The 20,940-nt window shown below is 42.3% G+C and overlaps 1 protein-coding gene across 3 annotated transcripts in view; it reads right to left on the reverse strand.

Moving 5' to 3' along the window:
• Window positions 1–9,931, reverse strand: part of Fyb1 (FYN binding protein 1) — a 126,928-nt gene extending 116,997 nt beyond the window's left edge. For all 3 annotated transcript variants that reach the window (XR_012910876.1, XM_075975947.1, XM_075975949.1), the window contains exon 1: window positions 9,852–9,931. Coding sequence is in view for 2 of the 3 variants with exons in the window: in XM_075975947.1 (XP_075832062.1) it covers window positions 9,852–9,854 (3 nt within the window). In the remaining variant the exon portion in view is untranslated. The remainder of the gene's footprint in view (window positions 1–9,851) is intronic.
• Between the last annotated feature and the right edge of the window lie 11,009 nt (window positions 9,932–20,940).

A 20,940-nucleotide genomic window follows, 5' to 3' on the forward strand; every position in this document is an offset into this window, starting at 1 on the left:
TTCTCAAACCTCACCCTGATTCTTTCTATATTCCAGAATTACACATTGTGTTCACTAAAGAATAGTAAATCCTGAAACAGAAACTGCTTGGGGGTCATCGGGTCCACTGTATTCAGGAACTAATCATGGAACAGGAAGAATGGACTGTGTAGGATCCCTATTCATGTTTGCTGATGGAGATGGACTCAGCCTGGCTGTGCTGGGGCGGGCAACAGGGAGGAATGGAGTTTCCCAGCACGAGACAGCTAGGATCTGAAGATGGAGGCAAGCCTTCTCCGCCCAGTTCTAGATCCCAGGAGCCCTAACTTTTATCAAGCATCCCTCTGTTTTTCCACTGTGGGCTAAATTCTCTTAAACATTTTCTAGAATAGCAAACAGTGTATATTGCCAAAGAGAAACTTTCATTATAGTTATCTATGAATACACAGTTTATTGCCATTTAGTCAAACAGAGATCTTAACAATGAAACCAGTAAGTAATTACAAATGCAGAAATGTGTTAGTTTCTAGTTCTTTAAGTGTCTTTGCCTAAGAAGATACCATCCTCCCAGGTCCAGTTTGACTACCTGTGTGCAAGGAAAAGAGAAACCCAGTTCTCTCTGATCAAAAGGTGGGTCTGGTATCAGTCCCCAGGAATGTGCCTGGTGCCTACATACAGGGAGAGCGGATTACAAGGTAGAGAGGGACTTACCATGTGGGAAGGTGGACCAGTGAGGCCAACAATGATGTCACTCCTCCTCTCCTGCCTTGCTCTGCTTATCACTTTGACTGTACTTGCCCAGGTTAGTTGGTTCCTGCCTCTGAGAGCCAGTAGGCATGCTCAGTAGCTTCAGGTGAACTCTGCTTAGAAATCAGAAATTATAGTAGTTCCCTCATTTCCGGTCATTTCTTGGCTGAACCATTCTTTGGAAACTCCCTGAGTCACCTTCTCCACCTCCTAGGTGACTAATCTGAACAATGTGCCTCTTTCAGGCCTGCTGTGCTGGGGTGGCCGTGCTCCGCCACAGGGAAACTCTGCCCTGTTCTCAAGTGCTGTCTCATGCGGTTAGGGGTACAGGCAATAAAATTAGTTTCTCTCGTATGAATATCCTCTTGTGATAAACTCAGCTGTCCCTCCCCCCATCCCCATGTTGTAGTGAATAGCGTCGCAACAAGTTCAATGGACGCACTTCTACATATTGACAAATCAAAATGTACGCATGCGCAGTAAGCCTCCCAAGTGTGTTTTTAGTGGATGCCACCGGAATTATTTCGTCGAAATGTCTGTCGTAAATCATATGGTGCAGATGTTTATGTTACCTCTCCTGCTCTGCCAGGGTTTACATAAGGGTTGGATTTATTGCCGTCTTATCAGTATTTACAGCTGAACTCCAGGGACAGAATAGTGAGTCTCAACTCAGGTTTTAGAATTTCACGCCTGGGATTAAGACACATGACAAAATCCCGAAAATTTTGGTGAGGCAAAGCTCATTTTTGTCTATATTTTGAAAGTGCATATGACATTTTGGAGGTGAGAAGACCTTTTACAAAGCAAAAGCTCTCAATATATAGGAAGAGACAGGGAAGCATTCTTTAACCTCTTTAAAATCCCCCTGCCTCGAGAAGCCAAAGACAATGGCAATGGGTTTTGATCCTACTTCATGTTCTGGCTTTGTGAGAGCCTAGCCAGTTTGGATGCTCACCTTCCTAGACCTAGATGGAGGGGGGAGGACCTTGGACTTTCCACCTGACTGCTCTTCAGTCTAGAGAGGGAGGGGGAAAGGGGTGGGGGGAGGGGGAGTGGAGTGGGAGGAAGAGAAGGGAAATGGGAGGCTGGGAGGAGGTGGAAATTTTTTTTCCAAGAAAAAATAAATAAAATAAATCCCCCTGCCTCAGACACTTTAATTTAGGTCTGTTGTGAGGGTTCTTTGCATTGAAGACCTGTTTGGAAGGATTAGGTTTGGCCTTGTTAGAGGTGGCGTGGTCTTGATGGAGGAGCTGGGTCGTTGGGAGTGGGCTTCGAGGTTTCAAAAGCCCACCCAGGCTCAATGCCCCCCCCTTCTCCCTGCTGCCTGTGGTGAGGATATACAGCTCTCTGCTCAGGGGCCGTGCCTGCTTGCCTGTGTGCTGCAAGGCTTCCTGCTGTAAAGATAATGAACTAGCCCTCTGAAGCTGTTAGTTATGGTGTCTCTTCACAGCAGTAGAACAGTGACTAAGACGGCAATTGTGAGACAACAGTCCAAAATGATAAGTATTTGTGTAAGAAGATGCAGGAGCCTAGAACGGAAGCCTGTGATAAAAAAGACTATGATAAACATGGGGTTTTATGAATTGCATAGAGTCAGGAGTCTAGAGGAGGAGTCAGGCTGTGTGGGAAATGGGCTTTTGCATGAAACAGGTGGTACTGGGAAGAGGTGGGTAAAGGTGACATGTGTTGTGTATTTTGTTTGTGTTCTGACAAGTAAAGCTTGCCTGGAGATCAGCATAGCTAGGCACTAATTAACCGTGGAGGCCAGGCAGCGGAGGCACACACCTTTAATCCCAGCACTTGGGAGGAGAAAGCAGGAAGATGTGGAGTTCAAGGCCACCAGGGCTACTGAGACTGAACCAGTCTAAAAGAGAAACAGAGCCAGGCACTGGAGGAGGCTCACACCTTTAATCCCAGCATCAGGAGGTGGAGACAGGATCTCGCCCATTCAGTCTGAGGATTCATAGAGACAGGAGCCCTCACTCGGTCTGAGATTTCACAGATGTAAGAAGCCTTGTGGCTGCTACTCTGCTTCTCTGATCTTTCATTTTCACCCTAATATCTGACTCTGGGCTTTTATTTAATAAGACTAATTAGGATCTCACTGCAGACAAGAGTGAAATCAATAACGCAGCAGGTATGTGTTGGCATTTACTTTTGATCTCAGCACTCATGAGGCAAAGGCAGGGGCAAGAAGGGTTTTGTAAGGATGAGGCCAGTCTAATATGCATGTATATGTGTGTGTGTATGTATAATGTACACACACATATAGATAAACATATACATATACCCACACACATAATCACCTAGTTACCTATACGGGAACATATTAGATGCTCAGATCATATCACAAATGTAAAAAAAATATCCTGACACTTAAAGATTTAAATGTCTGGCCGAGTGGTGGTGGCACACGTCTTTGTTTCCAGCACTTGGGAGCCAGAAGCAGGCAGATCATAGTGAGTCTATGGACAGCCTGGTCTACAAATTGAGTTCTAGGACAGTCAAAATTGTTACACAAAGAAACCCCCTCTCAAAAAACAAAATGAAACAAGCAAACAAACAAACAGAAAATGTTTAAATGTCCATATCAAATATTTTAAAAATATTCAAGGAAAAACTAAGAAAATGGCTTTATTACTTAGGGGTAATAACTTCTTTAAAATCACACAAAACCAGACAATAATGAAGTTCTTACTCTAAAATTTGACAACATAGACTAACATTTTAAATGTCTGGCCAGTGAGATGGTTCACTGAGTAAAAGCACTTGTTGCCAAGACTGACTATCTGAATTGATCTCTGGGACCCACATACTAAAGGGAGGAAACCAACTCCCACAAGTTTGCCCTCCAAGCTCCACAGGCCGGCTGTGGCACGTGCATACCCTTTCCTGCCAGGTACACATAGGCAAATATGCATAATATAAAAGATTTTCAAACATCTATATGAAAAGAGTTATTAAAATGAAAGTAGGAAGGAAGTCAGTTTTATTCTGAGAGAATAAATTTTGCAAAGCACGTAGTTGACATGAGATTAGGGCCTAAAACTAGATGGGTAATCTCTACAAACTAACGCAAAGAGATTATCTGTAGAAACAGAGCAGAAGAATGTATACCCTCACACTGGCGAGGCTGGAAATAGTGGCAAGAAAGGAAACACTTCTTGAGACTCGAGAAATGGATTGTAACTGGACTGTACAGCAGCATTGCAGTGGGCGGAGCCACCGCCGAGAGGTGGGGAATACATATTGAGAACATAGCAGTGCAGAATAAAAGAAAAACCAATCCTTAGAGGCTATCTAAAAACTAAGCGTTATTGTATTCATATTATATATGCCAAATAGCTAGTAGATGCTACTTCATAAACACTCACAGATGAAGCAAAAGTATAAAACCATGACTACGAAGGCTAGATGCTGCTTTCAAAGCAGGGAAGGAAAGATACAGAACCGAAAAGGGACTAAAAGCAGAATTTAATTATTTCTTTTCAATTTATTAAGCAAGTGTTATAGTGCTACCTTAAATTAAGTATAGGAGGCAATAATGGGAAGTTATATTCTTAAATTAAGTATGCATTTAATATGTGTTTGTCTGTTTATGTTTGAGATAGAGTCTTCCCATGTGGCCCCAGGTGGCCTTGGGCATGCTCATCCATGCTGCTCCTACCTCCCCATTACTGGGATTACAGACGTGGACTACTGTATTGCACGCTGTTATATTTAATAGAAGGGCACAGGAACGAAAGGTCAGAGAGAAGGCACAGTACCAACTGGGGAAGTGATATCGGAGTTACCAAAGCAAGAACTAGAAGACCACACCTATCACTTCAGAACAAATACAGTGTCTCAACCTAAGATCTGAGAAGTGGCCCTTGTCTCATTCTGAGTGAAAGACATCACTTGGAAATTGAAATGCCTATCTGTGGCTTACAACTTGGGGGGTTGCACGGAAAGTTTTGATTTTTCACATACTAGGCTTGTAAGGAGTTTGGAGAACAGCCTTCATGGCAACCTTCCGGTTCTGATTCCTTGGAACGCCATCTTTCCCCTGGGCCTCCACTGCTGTCCCTCAAGTTAACCTACTGGACTGCCCTAGGAGCCTTTCCACATCACAACCTGTATACTTACTCCCTAACTCGGTGATATTCCAAACTGGGAGGGGCATCGTGTCGAGAACTATGAGGTAAAACTGGTAGTATTTAAGCCTTAAGCCAGGACCGAGGATTCCCATAAAGCTGATGCATGCCCACCACTTCTGAAGGAGCCCCCCTCGAAATGTGAGTCAGCCGTCTAGCACATACCCTTTAGCTCAGCAGTCTTCAGTGACTCTGTGCTGCCCTGCGATAAACTCAATTCCCACGGCCTGAATGATTGTGTCCTTCAGAAATTCGCCTGCAGGCAGCCTAGCCACTAAAGCATTGGTTCTCAATCTGTGGGGCTTGCATATCAGCTCTCCTGAATATCAGATATTTATATTACGATTCATAACAGTAGCAAAATTACAATTATGATGTAGCAACGTAGTAATTTTATGGTTGGGGAGGTCACCACAACACGGGGGACTGTATTGATGGGTCCCAGCATTAGGAACGCCGAGAACCAAAGTGTTAATAGCATGGGTATTAAGGGGTAGGGCCTTTGGGAGGCGTTCATCCTGAGAGGTCCCTCAGGTGTAGGACTGCCATGAAAGAGGCTAAAGGAACCTGTTTGTCCCTGCCAACACAGGAGCGCACCAGAGGAAGCCAGCAGTCTACCATCTGGACAGTGGCTCTCACCAGAGCCTACGTGTGTGATCCCCTGATCTTGGACGCTACAACTTCCAGAACCATGCGTACAGAGTTCTGTATAACCACGCAGCTGAGGTATTTCGTTAGAGTAGTCAAAATAGACTAGACAGCCTTCAAGGCCCACTGATCACGTGACTATGCCCTACTCCTTAATTACAGCTTGCCACTGTCCCTTCTCCATCAGGCCTTTGAGACCCGAGCTCAACTTTGCTTGCATGCTTTTAATCTCTTGTTTCTTCAACTGGAAATCCTTAATCCCTCCCCCATGCCAAGTTCTTCTCGCTAGGCCCCACACCCAGGTTTCCATGTTACATTTTAGGGCGGACCCTTGAGCTTTCGAAGCTGCTGCAAGGGATCCAGGGTGCAGTTAGAGTGGAGAACCAGCTCTGTCTTAGCCCTCAACCCCCTAGAGACCAGACAGCAGCCTAAAGAGACCACCTCCCCTCTGTTCTCTAACCCATCATCTTGATTATCTCCTTTAGACATCAGAACACGAAACATTGCTCATTTGTTACATTTGGGATTGCCCGCCTCCCAAGAGCGATGGCTCTCTCTGTGAGTGTGGTCTAGCAGCCTCTCGAGCAGAAGAGGGAATTAGTCAGAAATGCCAAGTCTCAGGCCCCACTCTGGGCCTTCCTGAGGATTCTGAGGAGAACTGAAGTCTGAGAGCTAAGGCAGTGAGTGGAGGCTTTGGGAAGACAAGACCCCCATCTGCGTTGTTCACACATTGTTTGCTGAGGAGCAGAGCCCAGATGTGGAGACAGGGCTCAGCAGGCCTTTGAGGGATGGATGAGCGCTAACACATCTTAAGCAGATTTCCTTTGTTAAAGCTCACATGTAGACAGAAGGCTAAAGGCAAGAAATAAAACAAGCCAACGACCCCAAATACAGCCTTTACTTTATATCCCAAATCTATGCATAAAATATCTCTCTGCACATCATGAACATTTGAAAAACTTTGTGAATTATTAGAATCTGTTTTTTTCTAGTAAATTTTATAAATTGGGCATAGCCCAAACTATTTGACAATGTATCATCCTAATATTTTTATTTAGAACTGCAAAATTATCTGCTGTGTCTAAGGCCAGATATTTGAGAGGTTGAATCTATTGCTTTTGTCTTCTCCCTTTAAAAATCCAGAATCATACTATGAGGGACAACATCAGAAAACTCTTAGACCAGCTCTGCAGCTTTGCCCAGCTCCTGGAGAGGGTTTGGGTCAAGTTCTTGATGAAGAAATGAGGAGGCTGAACCTGGATCCTAGTGCCCCTTGCTAGGTGAGACATGAGCTCAGCGCTGTGAGTCTCTGGAGCTAAGCCATGTGGTACTCATTCCCACACTGCCACAAGTGCTTTTGGGCTTCATTTCTACAAATTTCTGCAGTTTCCTTACCAATACATTGTTGGGCGAGCACAAGAAAAGGCAGATTTCCCAGTAACCACTTGGGTCATTAAATGGTCCCACATAGGGATGGTGTCCTGCCTGGATGTTCCTGCCTGAAGGAGGCTGGTGTTACCGGAGTAACACAGCAGAAGAGCTTGGGGAAGGAGATGGATGAGGATTAGAGGTGCCTAACCAGTTCATCTCTGCCTCTGAATTCTGGGGCAAAGAGATTGAAAGTCAGGTACTATGTGTTATTGTTTAGAATGAAAATGCCTCCCAGAGCTTATAGACTTGAACATGCGGTTCTCACTGGTGGAGTGGTTCTGGGCAGCTGTGGTGACTTTAGGAGGTAGGGCCTTGCTGGAGGAAGTGGGTTACTGGTGTGTGTGTGTGGGGGGGTAGGTCTTATGGCATACACACTAACCCCAATTCCAGCCAGAGTGTTTTTGTTTCCTGATCTGCTGATCTGCTGAGCCACAGCCTCACACTCCCATTGCCAGGGACAAGAGCTGGTCCTACTGCCCTGCCTTCTCCACTATAGTGAACCACATTCCATTACACGATGGCCCAGAATAAGCTCTGCTTCCCTTAGGTTGTTCCGTAGCAGAGTGACAAGGGATACATCTAATACAGGCAGTCGATATCCCTAAAAGTTATTACAGGATTTCATAATGTATCTCTGGCTCACCCGTGTTAGCTGCTAATATCACTTTCTTCTTGGGCTCCTGGGATGTGTCTATATCTGCTTAAGAAAGTGTGTTGGGGGTTGGAAGAAAGGAGACCAACTTCCCCCCGTGTCTGGTATGTGTCTGAGCTGTGATGGCCGCTTTTTAATTCTGCTTTTCTATTCCCATCAGTCCAGGAGAAAATCCCTACCGGCACTGGAGCCACTAGATGGAGAGGCAAACCTGGAGTTTAAGAGACTGACAAAAAAGCATAGGAGTGGAAAGGAAAGTTAACGGATAAGGAGCATAAGTGCAGATGTTTGTTATTACACTACGCAATCTCTCAGGTCTGCCCATTATAATGTTGTTGTAGTGTGCCAAAGATAATTCTGGCCAAAGCATAATTTTGATAATCTGCAAAGACATACACACACACACACACACACAAAGGTAGGCATGCATTTACAGTATTGCAGGGGGGTTACTTATATGTCTGTTACTGTCAAGAGGCAAACTTTAAATGTATCCATAAGAAAAGAACTGGTATTGGAAGTCTTAAATAACTGTGTGTGTGTGTGTTCCCCACTTGGTCATTTTCTGACAGTTTAGTCAATGAAAAATCATCAATGCTTATGATGAGCTTTTCTATATCACAGTAAGGAAAAGGAGGAATGGAACAGAAATAACTGAAATGTCCACTTGTACTGAGAGAGAGAGAGAAATAGAAATAAGAGGAAAACATACCAGAAATCTCCAATCATATGAAAATGATTTAGATAAATTACAGATACCACATAATTGTTTGAAATGTCCTGTCACTAAAAAATGACATTATAACTTAGATATTAGCCAAGCTATTTTAAATTAAAATGCAGTGAGAAATGACTTTACACATTACAATAGCACAGGAAATTATACTTATAAAATATGTATTTAAACTGATGAAATCCTAGGAGAATATGCACAAATGTATAGATTGTCCCTTAGGATTATAGAATTTTTTATTGTTTCATTTATATAGATCTATGTTTCTAAGAAGCTCTTTAACTAATGTGTTTTACTTTTACAGTAAGAAAATGGCATTTCTGGAGAAATAGCTAGTCAGTTCAGTTTCTTTTCTTTTCCGAAATCGTCACACCGTTTCTCTCTAGAAACCCACCTGCAGCTGTAAACCACAATGCTCCCCTTTAGTTTGGAAGATGGCATCAGTAACAAAGTCAGGCCCTTTTCGAAGAATCCTGGACCCAATAGAGTCAGCATGGAGAGACTGCGGGGTGGGTGACACCTCAGACACAGCTTCTGGGAGGACTGTGCACCTCCATTTCCTCAGTGCTGTGCACCCCTCCCCTCTGACTCTGCAGCTCTCACCCCATCTCCCTTCCTGCTCACTCTCGCCCCGACTGCACTGACCTCTACCCTCTCTTCATTTTGCCTCAAACCCTTCGCTTTCCCCATGACAACAGATGTAGTCCACCAACTGTAGTCCAGCAACTGTGTCTGTATCGGGACAAGGGATGGCAGATTCCCAGTCTTTGTTGGGTGTCTGGTGGTGCCCAGAGATGGTCTTGACATGAAAGAAAAATGGCTCTCTCTTCCTGAGTCAGGGAGTATAGTCCCACACCGTTTGGAGAAAGTTAAATTGTTTTAGATAAATAATGGGAAATTGGTGGAGCAGAATGCCAGTGTTTTAGCTTAGCTGGGCTATAAATTAAGCTAGGGTTTGCGACACACCTGGGAACCCACTCACTGTTTTAATGCGCTCCAATAATGATTGCCGATTAACTTTGGGAACACAGCCTGTCCCTAAGGTTTGGACGACTCAAGCTTTGCTTTCTTTGCTTAATTAAAATAATAAAATGCATTTTCAAACACAGCAATTCCTTTTCCAACATCCCCTATGTCATTGCCAAGTGGCACCCCTCAACAGCAAGGCTGCCCGAGGCATGTCACTGGGATCTCGGTCTGAGACCCAAAGCACTCACTGGGGAGCCGTGGCTATGTTACTGCCCCGTTCAACCGTTTTCTTCGGTGTCAAAGACAAAGAATTCAACTCTTGGTTCTGAGTCAGATACCTTCCTCCCTTCTGACAGCTAGCCTCAGAAAAGGGAACTCCCAAAGCCTCGATCTCAAAGGGCATCATAGACACAGCAGCTTCCTCCACACAAGGACAAGAGTGGGCAAGGGACAAGTCTACAGGCAGTGAGAACCTGACCACAAGCCCCGTCTTCCCCAGCACAGAAGACTGGCATGCTTGCCAGAAGACCAGAGATCCAGAAGATCGGTGACTTACCATGATTGCCGGGAAGAGCTGCTACGCCTTGGCACTCTGCGACCCTGCAAAGGCTGTGACGCCGGCAATGAGTGTGCAAGTTAGCTGTTAAGAGCATACTTCCTTTTCTGAGCAGTGTGGTCTAACCAGCCTTCACACGTTGATATGGAAGGCTCGATTTGCATTTTATCTCAGCCCAGGGACATTGTATGACTGGCCAGGTTTCTCTTATAGTTAACAACCTGAGAGAAAGGGGTAAGGGAAACTTTGAGGCTGAAAGATTAACACCAAATTTAAAAAGGGTCTGGATTCTGAATTCTCAGGGTTATTAACCTGTTTATACTTAACAGCCTCTATTATGGGATGCATGTGAATGTACCTGTTGATTATCTATCTTCATCTATCTATCATCTATCTATCTATCTATCTATCTATCTATCTATCTATCTATCTATCTATCTATCTATCTCTGTCTATCTAATATCTTATGTCTATCAATCATCCATCCATCTATATCTATCAATCTATTGTTTGTCCACGTCTATTTATCCATCTATCTATCCACCTACCCATCCATTTATGAAGGATCACAATAAAATGATAATAGTTTATTGACTTGACTGGAGGTATAACAAGTATTTCTTGTTTTGTTCTATGCTGTTTTTTAGTTTTTCAACTTTGAATGCATACCAGTTCAGTAAAAAAAAAAAAGTATAAAATTAAAAAAGGATGAAAAGAACCTGAGCATTCACTCAACAACTTCAAATACATTAGTGCCCCTGCTGTAAAATTTAAGCGGCAGCACTACTCATGAAGCTTATCCCAGAACGTCATTCATGTCACTCAGAAAGCGCAGTAAAGGTTAAGCTAAGAGATGGGTTTCTTAATCGTGGAGCAATGCTTGTTAGTGCCGGCTGCTTTTGACACCCACATTGCTAAATAGATACATTCTGAACTAGCTATAGTTCAGAGGATTTTATCTTTTTCTCAGATCTCATCATTCCCAATCAGCCACTCCAAGAACATCCTGATGCATGATTTAGCTCCTTTATTTTGAGTGCAGAGTTTGCCATCAAAGTGAGTTCAAGGGCATGGGTAATTTTCTGTTCCACAGCCAAAGAAAGGCAGCTGAATCCTGAGCTCTGGGCCCTAGGCTTCTAGCTCTTCTGTTAGGTTCTAGGGTGTTTGATTATTAAGCCCAAGGTCACTAAGTTTCTGTACAGGACACTGAGCTATCTTTAGTCACTACCATATCCATACAGAATAAACCTTAAACAACAAATATATTCTCTGTTATTTCTTCCTTTTTCTTCCCCCTTTCCCTTATGATTTATCGAAACAGGGTATCTCTGTGTAACAGACCTGACTTCCTGGAATTCTCTTGTAGACCAGGCTGGCCTTGAGCTCATAAAGATCTGCCTGACTCTGCCTTTTGAGTGCTAAGATTCAAGGCATGCACCACCATGCCCAGTTCTGTTATTTCTTTCTTAATATGAAAGTATTTCTAAGAAACAGTTTGCGATTAAAAATGTAGATAGCTAAAAAAAATTAATAAAGGGGCCGAATGGTGGAAGTGCACACCTTTAATTCCCAGCACTCAGGAGGCAGAGGCAGGCGGATCTCTGTGAGTTCTAGGCCAGCCTAGTCTACAGATTGAGTTCCAGGGCAGCCAGGGCTATACAGAGAAATTCTGTCTAGAAAACGCCCTCAAAAAAAGAAAAATAAATAAAAATAAAAATAAATAAATGTAGATAGCATTATTGCTGGAGAAAAAGAGCAAGATATGGCTGGGAAACAAGGCCCAGGCTACAGAGCAGTCTGGTGATTGATTGCCCCTGACATTTTTAGGCATTATGAAGAGGAGTGGAGTTTAAGGTGTGGTTCTAATCTAGGGTGGTAGGCAGCAACTGGAAACTGCCTGGCTTTTGACATCCTATAAACAACCCATGAATACAGGAGGACACTCAGGGCAAAGCAGCAAGCTTTTAGCTATGACACATTTGGACACGAGGGCATTGGCGTGGAACTGTCCAGAAGTGCTCTGCTGGAACGGAGACTATCGCAGTACAGGTACTGGTTAGAGTTGAAACAATGGCCTTTAGCGAGGCTGCACACCAGACTCACCTGGGGAACTTTTAAAACCTGCCAATGTGCAAACCCTTTCAGCCTCTCAGCCAGGCTCTCTTTGGTTGAAGCCTAAACATCAGGATTTGTTTAAACCTCCCAGGTAAGTCCCAAGTGTTTAAAGGCATTTCGTTACATGCTACAGGATGTCTTATTCTTAGTATCACAGTAGTCTTCATATCCAAAACTGAATAAAAATGACATGATAAATTTAGCAGTCGTTTGTTAAAAGTGTAGCCAGTTAGACCAGCCTCTGGGTACGGAAACTTGCAGAATCGTCACAGTTATCTGAATCCCATTTGAACTTGTGCTTGTCTCTAAACGCAGGGTGAGGTAAATTTTTGTTACTGCTGAAGTTTTAAGGAAGGCCCTTCGGCTGAGACAGGGAAGGCGAAGGAGTTGTGTTTCCTAACTCTAAACACCCAACCGGTTCTTAGTTTTGGAACTATAGAGGTTATGCGAAACATTCCACCTTGCAATGAGGGAAAATAAAACGATCATATTTCCTGTGAAGTCAGCTAAGTCCATCAGGCCCTGATTAATGCAAGGAGACAGGACATCAAGGCCTTGGTCATCTTCAAAAGGTAAAGCAAGCTGCATTTTCTAAGCCTGAGCTCTGAACCGATACCTGCTCCTGGCAGGAAGGAGTCGCCCAGGGAATGCAGAGTGCTGATAGTTCTTCAAACAGTGTGGTCTGTGCTCTCTCTTCCCATTTGCATTGAAGGAAATATTTTTTTTTCTGCTCAGGCAAAGGAGAAAGGAGCATGCATGTCCCGTGGTCACCATGGTGACTTTATGGAAATGGTGAAGTCCAGAGACACGGATGTGTGAAAGGAACCAAGTGCACATAAAAGATAAAGTCAGTTTGCAGTAGATGAAGGAGAGAGCAAGGACTGAATTTAAGTTCCACTAGGGATCATGTTTTTAAACACTGCTAATGCTTTATCAATTATGTCGTCAAAGGAGCGTGGTGGACATTGCATAGAAGGTTGGGGAGACATGATTTCTGATACCATTTCTTCTTTATAACCAGGAGGATTTTAACAGACAGCTATTCCATGTACACGACACTAACATGCCTGGATAGGAGATACAAGAGAGGAGAACACAGGGATGGTGATGTCACCTCCTCCTGGGAATTTCCTCAGGCACCCCCCCTGCCCCCGCCCCTTTCTCTGGAGTTTTTTGAATACACAAGAGATGATGCTTTTCAGTGTGTTTGTCTTTATGCTTCAATGCTGTCACGTGGGTTGGGTTAAATTGTACCTCCTCAGTGAGAATTATTTTTCACACTGCCCTCTACCCCCGACCCCTACATTACAAATTAGGTTTATTTTTCTTAAAGACCTATTTGGGACTCCTGTGTTCTTTTTTGAATCTGATTAAAACAGATATGGCTTTGTATGCTGATACTGCACGCGTATGCCATCCCACAAAGCCCACCATGGGCGTTGCTCGGCTGAAACAGAAGTTCATGCTGGGACCGTGGCACTGCTGCGCTCTGAGGACGCATCCAAATCAGACGTGGCTAGTGACCCAGTTTCCCGCACCCAACCCACTGGCAAGACCAGTTAAAACCACCATTTTATAAGCGTCTGTCTTTTTGACTCACGTGCATTTACACTGTGCCCGGTAAGGACAGCTCTGACTCAGGAAGTAGAGTCGCAGGAGTTCAAGGAAACTAAGGCTTCTGCTCGGCCAGATAGGGAAGAGTCAGGAAGAGAGAAAGACAGCCGGTGTAGTTAAGGGAGGCAAGTGGGGAAGAGCGGGCACTTCTTAATCAGGCCTCCTTTTACTTTTTGTTTTCAAAGCATGGGTCCTTTTCTTTCTCTTTCTTCCTATTTTTTAGGAAAGCAGGTTGTGTTTCATAACATCAAGGAGCTGGAGACTGGAGAAATGGCGGAGCAGTTAGGAGCGACTATTGCTCTTTCAGAGGACTTGACTTGGTTTCCAGCACCTATGTAGGGTGGCTCACCTAGACATATAGTTATCACCTATAACTAGGCCTCCAGGGGAATCTGGAGCCTTTGACCTCCACAGGCACTTAGATTTCTGTGTGCATACCAACATGTACACATGCATATTTATAATCGAAAATAAAAGCAACGCTGTTAAGGGGCTGGAGAGGTGGCACAGCAGTTAAGGGCAATTGTTGCTCTTGAAGAGTACCCCGGGTTTGATGCCTGGCTAGTTTACAACCATCGGTAACCCCAGTTCCAAGGGACACACAGGCAAAACACTCAAATGCATAAAATTAAAATAAAAGTCTAAAAAATGATTAAGAAATCAAGTATCTGAAAGAAGGAATGTTAATTACATTCAGTGACTTTCAAATGTATTTACCCTTTGGTCAAAGGAGAGTTCTTAATATGTTTCAATAAGAAGTGAAAGTTATCTTTAAACTCTAGAAGGGCAAGGAACAGCTACCCTTCACAGGCAAACCTGGATGACTATTTACTAAGCGGTAGCAGGACTATGGAAAAGGAACTCGGATCCTAAGGAGGCTTTCATCAAGCCAACTAATGTGGACAACGAGCAGACAAAGGACATACTTTGTGCGCAATTCCTGCATTCTGTGCTTTCGCTCTTTTGTTTCTAATTCATGACTTACCCTTTCTTAGGTATTTGGGGACTTGAATCTCTCTGAGTCTGCTGGTTGTGTCCTCCATTTCTTACTTCCTCTTTTAATTTTTATTTGTTTGTTTGTTTGTTTATTTATTTATTTATTTTGGGATGGGTTTCTTCCTAGATTTGGAGCCTGTTCTGAAACTTGCTCTGTAGACCAGGCTGGCCTTGAACTCACAGAAATCCACCTGCCTCCGAGCGCTGGGATTAAAGGCCTGCACTGCTCCTGCCCGGCTCATTTCCTACTTCTATAGTTCATGCTTATTCTTCTGAAAAACACATCTAAATGTAATCTCTTAATTGTAGTTTTGTGTCTTTTGGCATATACAACTTCAAGGGCTTGGATTCTGCCTTTGCCAACTTGGATAGCGGGCAGAAGAGAGGAAAAGCCCCACACAGAGTGGATCTTCGCATTGTCCTTGATTGTCCACCTTTCTTTTCTTCTCCTCCTCCTGCCGCTTCTTCCTTCCTAGGCTCTTTCCTTCGGAAGTTTCTTGTCCAGCAGAAAGGATCATTAAGAGGAGTAGGCAAATAAGCAGCCGTGCCTTGTAATTTTACAGACAGAGAGAAAATAAGGGGCAAACTTTTAGTCTTATCTCAGTATTTGAAGATAGAAACAACTTCATTTCAAAATAGTGTAAATGTTACCAGAGGGCATATCTTGTCTCCTTTTAGTTACCAGAGCTCGTATCTTGTTTCCTTTTAGAATGTTTTCACAAATTTGTTTAAAATAGCACATTTTAGAACAGTCTTAATTTTTTCTTTTTTCCATAAGCTTCCCTCCATCTTCCGTCATATCCTCACTCTTTGTAGCTTAGAACCACGCCAGTTCTCCATTTGTGGGCTAGGGTCCACTAGACAGGAAGCCTCTCTACATATGGAATCATTCAACCTGCTTCCCTGTGGTCAGAATGGGAATGCTTCTGTATTTAACTGTATGGTGCATTTTAGAAGGCAGCCGTGCTTGCCTCTTGATACCACCAGTACATTCTTTTTAAACATTTATTATTCTACACATAAGTGTTTTGCCTGCATGCATATCCATGTACTATATGTGGTCAGTGCCCACAGAGGCCAGAAAAGGGCATTGGAACTCCATACCTGGAGTTACAAATACTAGCAAGCTGCCCTGTGGTGGCTAGGAATCCAACCTTGATCCTCCGGAAGAGAAGATGTAGTTCTTAGTTTCTGAGCCATGTTTCTACACCCAACACTAAGGCATTCTTTTTTTTTTTTTGAATTTTTCGAGACAGGGTTTCTCCATAGCTTTTGGTTCCTGTCCTGGAACTAGCTCTTGTAGACCAGGCTGGCCTCGAACTCACAGAGATCCGCCTGCCTCTGCCTCCTGAGTGCTGGGATTAAAGGCGTGCACCACTACTACCCAGCACACTAAGGCATTCTTATGGGGCATTTTGGAAGTCAGTGGTTTTACTTAATGTTATTAGGAGAAACTATAACGTCTATTTGAAAACAAATTTATTAAATCTGATTTTTCAAGCAATTTAATGCTATTCTAGCTGTCTTTTCTTTGATCCATTCTTGGGTTATTAACTTTAGCAATTTACCATAAGGTTTGAACAAAAGAATCATTAAGTCATTGAATGATACTAGAAAGATTTGATATACACTTGCAAAGGAGTGGTCTGGAGGCTGACATTATATCGGATAAAATAAACTAAACACCCAAATATCAGAACTAATAAAGTTATAAACACTTAGAAAAAACTGGGAAAAGTGTGGGAAAACTGATTTTTGGGTCTCATAATTTCTTGAGTATGACCTCAGTATCTCAGCCAACAAAAGAAGAAATACGTAAAATGAACTTTAATGGCATTAAAGGCATTAAATTTTAATGGCATCAAAGGACACCATAGAGAGATTAAAAATGGAACTCCAGAATGGAAGATCACATTTTTAAAGCAAATACTTGACAAGGGATTAGTATCCAGAATATATAAAGAACTCCTATAACTAAACAACACAGCAAACTACTTGATTCAAAATAGGCACAGAAATTGAATGCATTTATGCCCAATAATGTCTATTAAAAATACTCAATATCACTAATAGGAGAGTTCAAGTTAATGCCACTTTGTGATAATACTCCATGCTCATGAGGATTTCTATTATATAAAAAGAGCAGAAGGTTACAAATATTGGTTAGAAATTAAGAAATTGAAACAGGTTCAGTGTTTTCGGGCTGATATTGAGGTCTTTAATCCATTTGGACTTGAGTTTTGTGCACGGTGATAGATATGGGTCTATTTTCATTCTTCTACAGGTTGACATCCAGTTGTGCCAGCACCATTTGTTGAAGATGCTTTCTTTCTTCCATTGTATACTTTTAGCTCCTTTATCGAAAATGAGGTGTTCATAGGTTTGTGGGATAATTGCACACTCATTGCCAGAAGACCATTATTCAACTGTGAAAGCAACTCAGGTGTCCATCATAAAGAAATGGAGAATTAATGTATATAACGTATATATGTCGTATTATCTCACCCCAAAATACAATTATGAGGCTTAGTGCTGGGACGCAGGTCTATAGTCATAACACTTAGCAGGCAAAGGCCGGAGGATCAAGCATTCAAGGTAGCCACTGGCTCCAAGAGACTATCACCAAAGCAAAGCAAAACAAAACAAGTTATATGTTAACATACTTTATAATAGAGATGAACTTTGACATGTTATGCTAAGTGAAATAAGCCACACACAAAAGAACAACTGTTCTATTGTCCCATCTATAAGTGATGCCTAATGTAGGCAAATTCCTAGAACAGAGAACAGACGAGCTGGAACCAGAGCTGTCAGAATGGAGATTTGAGTCATTGCTTAATAGGCACAGAACTTTAGTTTGCGGTAGAAAGAAATTCAGGGGATGTTGTACATCACTGTAAATGTACTTAATGCTATTGAACCACACACTTACAAATACTTAAAATGGTTTTTTTTTTTTTTTAGTTTTTTTGAGACAGGGTTTCTCTGTTGTTTTGGAGCCTGTCCTGGAACTAGCTCTTGTAGACCAGGCTGGTCTCGAACTCACAGAGATCCGCCTGCCTCTGCCTCCCGAGTGCTGGGATTAAAGGCGTGCGCCACCATTGCCCGGCTTAAAATAGTTTTTTAAAAAACTTTTATTGCCGGATATCTAAAAATTATTTTTTATTTTTGGATAGCACCTCTGAATGTAACCCAGGCTACCCTCATTTCTGATATCCTATAATCCTTCCTAAGGTTGTCACCATGCCCAGCCAAAATAGTAAGTTGAATATTACCAATATTTGACCACAATAATATTAAAAAAAAAAACAAGAACTACTTTCTATGAATGCTTAATTTCCCCAAATCAATAAAATGAGACATAATCCTAAATGTGAAGGCAATAACAGGTAGGGGACTCTGGGAACCATTGAGGTCATGGGAACAGAGCTTTTGTGAAATGGATTAAAATGTTCATAAACATGGGTTTATTTTCTCCTTCCACCGTCTGAGAACACCGTGGAAAGATGCCACCTGTGATCCACACATCATTCTTACCAGCCATGGGGTCTGCTGCTACCTTGATCTTGTCACACCAGCTTCTAACACAGGCAAGAAACACAGCTCTGTTGCTAGAAGCCACTGTTTAGTGTTTGTTGTTATAGAAGCCCACTGTAAGACAATCTTCAAAACAAAAACAGGCCACCAATCTATTTTTTAGAGGCAAGTTACTAAGGTATTCTGCCATGGACTGTTTATCTCAATTTTCAGATAGAATCTTCTTGTTTATCTAATGTCACAAATGGTACATTATGACCAATAACCTTGCATGATGACAATAGTAATCACTACTATAGGCCGCCTTTTAGGTGCAAAGATCTCGAGGGACTTTGACCTCAATGAATTTGTACATCAATAATTCCATGAAGGACCTATTAATATCCCTGAACATATTTATTTAGGGCTTAAAAGTTTAATAACTTGTCCATTGTCAAGCTGTCACACTATTCTTTTCTTAGAACAATTTTCTGTTCTTAGCATAGTAATATTTACTTGGTATAAGATTAGGTTGAAAGGGACAGGGGTGGGGGAAGTGGAGAGGTAGATGTTAACTATTCTGGGAATTATGAGTGTGTAAAATAAAATCATTTCATCAAAATAAAATTTAACTGTATGTTGAGCCCACTGTTTTAGGTTTTCTCTCATAAGTAACTATTTAGGACAAACACTACCATTAAATGACAGACAATGGTGTAAGGCTGGGGTCAGGATAATTTTTCATACCCAGAATATTGATTTTCTTTTAACTGTCAGTGATAAGAAATGAATAAACAAACCAGACATTGATGGTATATGCCTTTAATTCCAGCATTCCTGAAGCAGAGGCAGGCGGCTCTTTGTGAGTTCAAGATTACCTGGTCTAAGCTACACAAAGAAACCCCATCTTGAAACAAACAAACAAATAAACAAACAAGAACAAACAGCCCAAATTTTGAGTACAATAAAAGGCAGAGTATTACCCAGCAAATCTCTGGCCATTCCTTAGCCCACCAAGCACCAAGAAACATGAACACCTATCTAATTAACTTGAGTCATTTTGATAATGGTTTCTTTCCTTAATTTCTTCCTTCCTTCCTTTCTTTCTTTCTTTTTTTTTTTTTTTTTTGAGACAGGGTTTCTCTGTGTCGTCTTAGCTGTCCTGGAACTAGCTATGTAGACCAGGCTGGCCTCGAACTCACAGAGATTCCAATAACGGCCTCTTTCAATAGTGGTTTAGTGTGAGAGTTTTTAATGTTAGTGTGGACTTCAGAGGGCAATTATCCTCATACATGTCTCTCCCAGGACTATGGTGTGCTCCTTCAGAGGGTAATTATCCTCATACATGTCTCTCCCAGGACGATGGTGTGCTCCTTCAGAGGGCATATGGGATGAGGCAGCCACACTGCATGCCACTGCATGGACAAAGGTACACTGGTTTTTCCAAACAGACCAATGAGGGCATAGACTGCCTCTTGCCCAGCAGGTCGTTGTCACTCTTGCTGTCTAGTTGTCTTCCCTCCATTAGACTTAGAGACTTTCTGCTGTGCACTGAGCACTATTGGGTTGTTTTTGATGTCTCAAGGGTGCACCCTGCTGGAAACATAGTTTGCCAGACAGTTTACATTTGAAGTTAGAGAATTGTGCTGCCAATAAAGAACCTGGAAGTGAATTACTAGGTCTATAGATAGCTGTGGGGAGGAGAGGGAGGGGTGAGGGAAGGAGAGACGAGAGAGGAGAAAGAAAGAACGAGTTTGAGTATGAAAATGAGTCAATGGACTGAGACCATCCCCACAGTTACATTCCTCTCCCGACTATGATAAATGAATAAATTGAACCGAGGAGGCCTGACCAAGTTTTTATTGTTTTCCGTTTGACATTTGAAAAGCTGATAGGGGTTCTAACAGGGGACTGTGGCTATTCTTACCCTTGAATGAAGGCCACTTCTCCTTTATTTGGGGACGGTCATTTCTTTTCCTTTTTGACTGAGTTTCAGAGGGACTCACATGGAGTGCTGAGGGAGGAAGAAGACGCTCGATGAGCCAGATCAGCCGAAGCAGGCCTGGCGATCAGTGGGGTGACAGATGGAGCAGCAGCGTCACCCTGTTATCCACTGACATTGGCGATTCAGAACCATTAAAAGGATTCTTAGTAGTTACTCCAGTAACTTCCCTTGATCCAAAGATTCCCAGTCAAAACCTCTCAACAGCAGATTAAGAACAGAGTCTAGAATTTATGTTTGCGTAGCCAACAAATTGCAATTCTTCTTAATTAACTCAGTGCTCAGGTACAGAAGATGCAGAGTGGAGAAATTCTTGTGAACTCACCGGACACAGTTTAAGTTCCAGGAAGCCTGGCACTTTGAGTATTGTATCCGTAATAAATTTAATAATATTATTCTGTATCACAATGCATCTCATAGCTAGTAACATTTTTGTTTGCTGTTAAAAGTCTTGATGCTTAGTTTAAACTTCCACCTTTGAAATTATTTGCCTATGAATAATTTATGTATTCAGTAATCACTGAGAATTTCTATGAACTGAAAAAAATCTAAATTTATAGATGTGTGGAATATCTAATAGTAAGAGCAACAGTGGAATTGTCATGCTATATGATATTTGTATTTAATTATGTGGTATCTAATTTTGATTTTACATTTTCCCTTTAGTATTTTGCCTCCCCATCGCATTTCTTTATTCTCTGACTATTTCTCTCTGTCTCCTCTTTATTTCCATTCTCTCCTTCCCTCCATTACCTTCCCCCTCCTTTCCTTCAGACCCTTTTAAAACCAAGAGTTCTCAGGTCTAGGAGAACTTGCTTGGTTTATAAGATTGCTTTCTGTGTAAGC

The sequence above is a fragment of the Microtus pennsylvanicus genome, chromosome 6 (genome assembly GCF_037038515.1).
Source record: "Microtus pennsylvanicus isolate mMicPen1 chromosome 6, mMicPen1.hap1, whole genome shotgun sequence".
Classification (NCBI taxonomy): Eukaryota; Metazoa; Chordata; class Mammalia; order Rodentia; family Cricetidae; genus Microtus; species Microtus pennsylvanicus.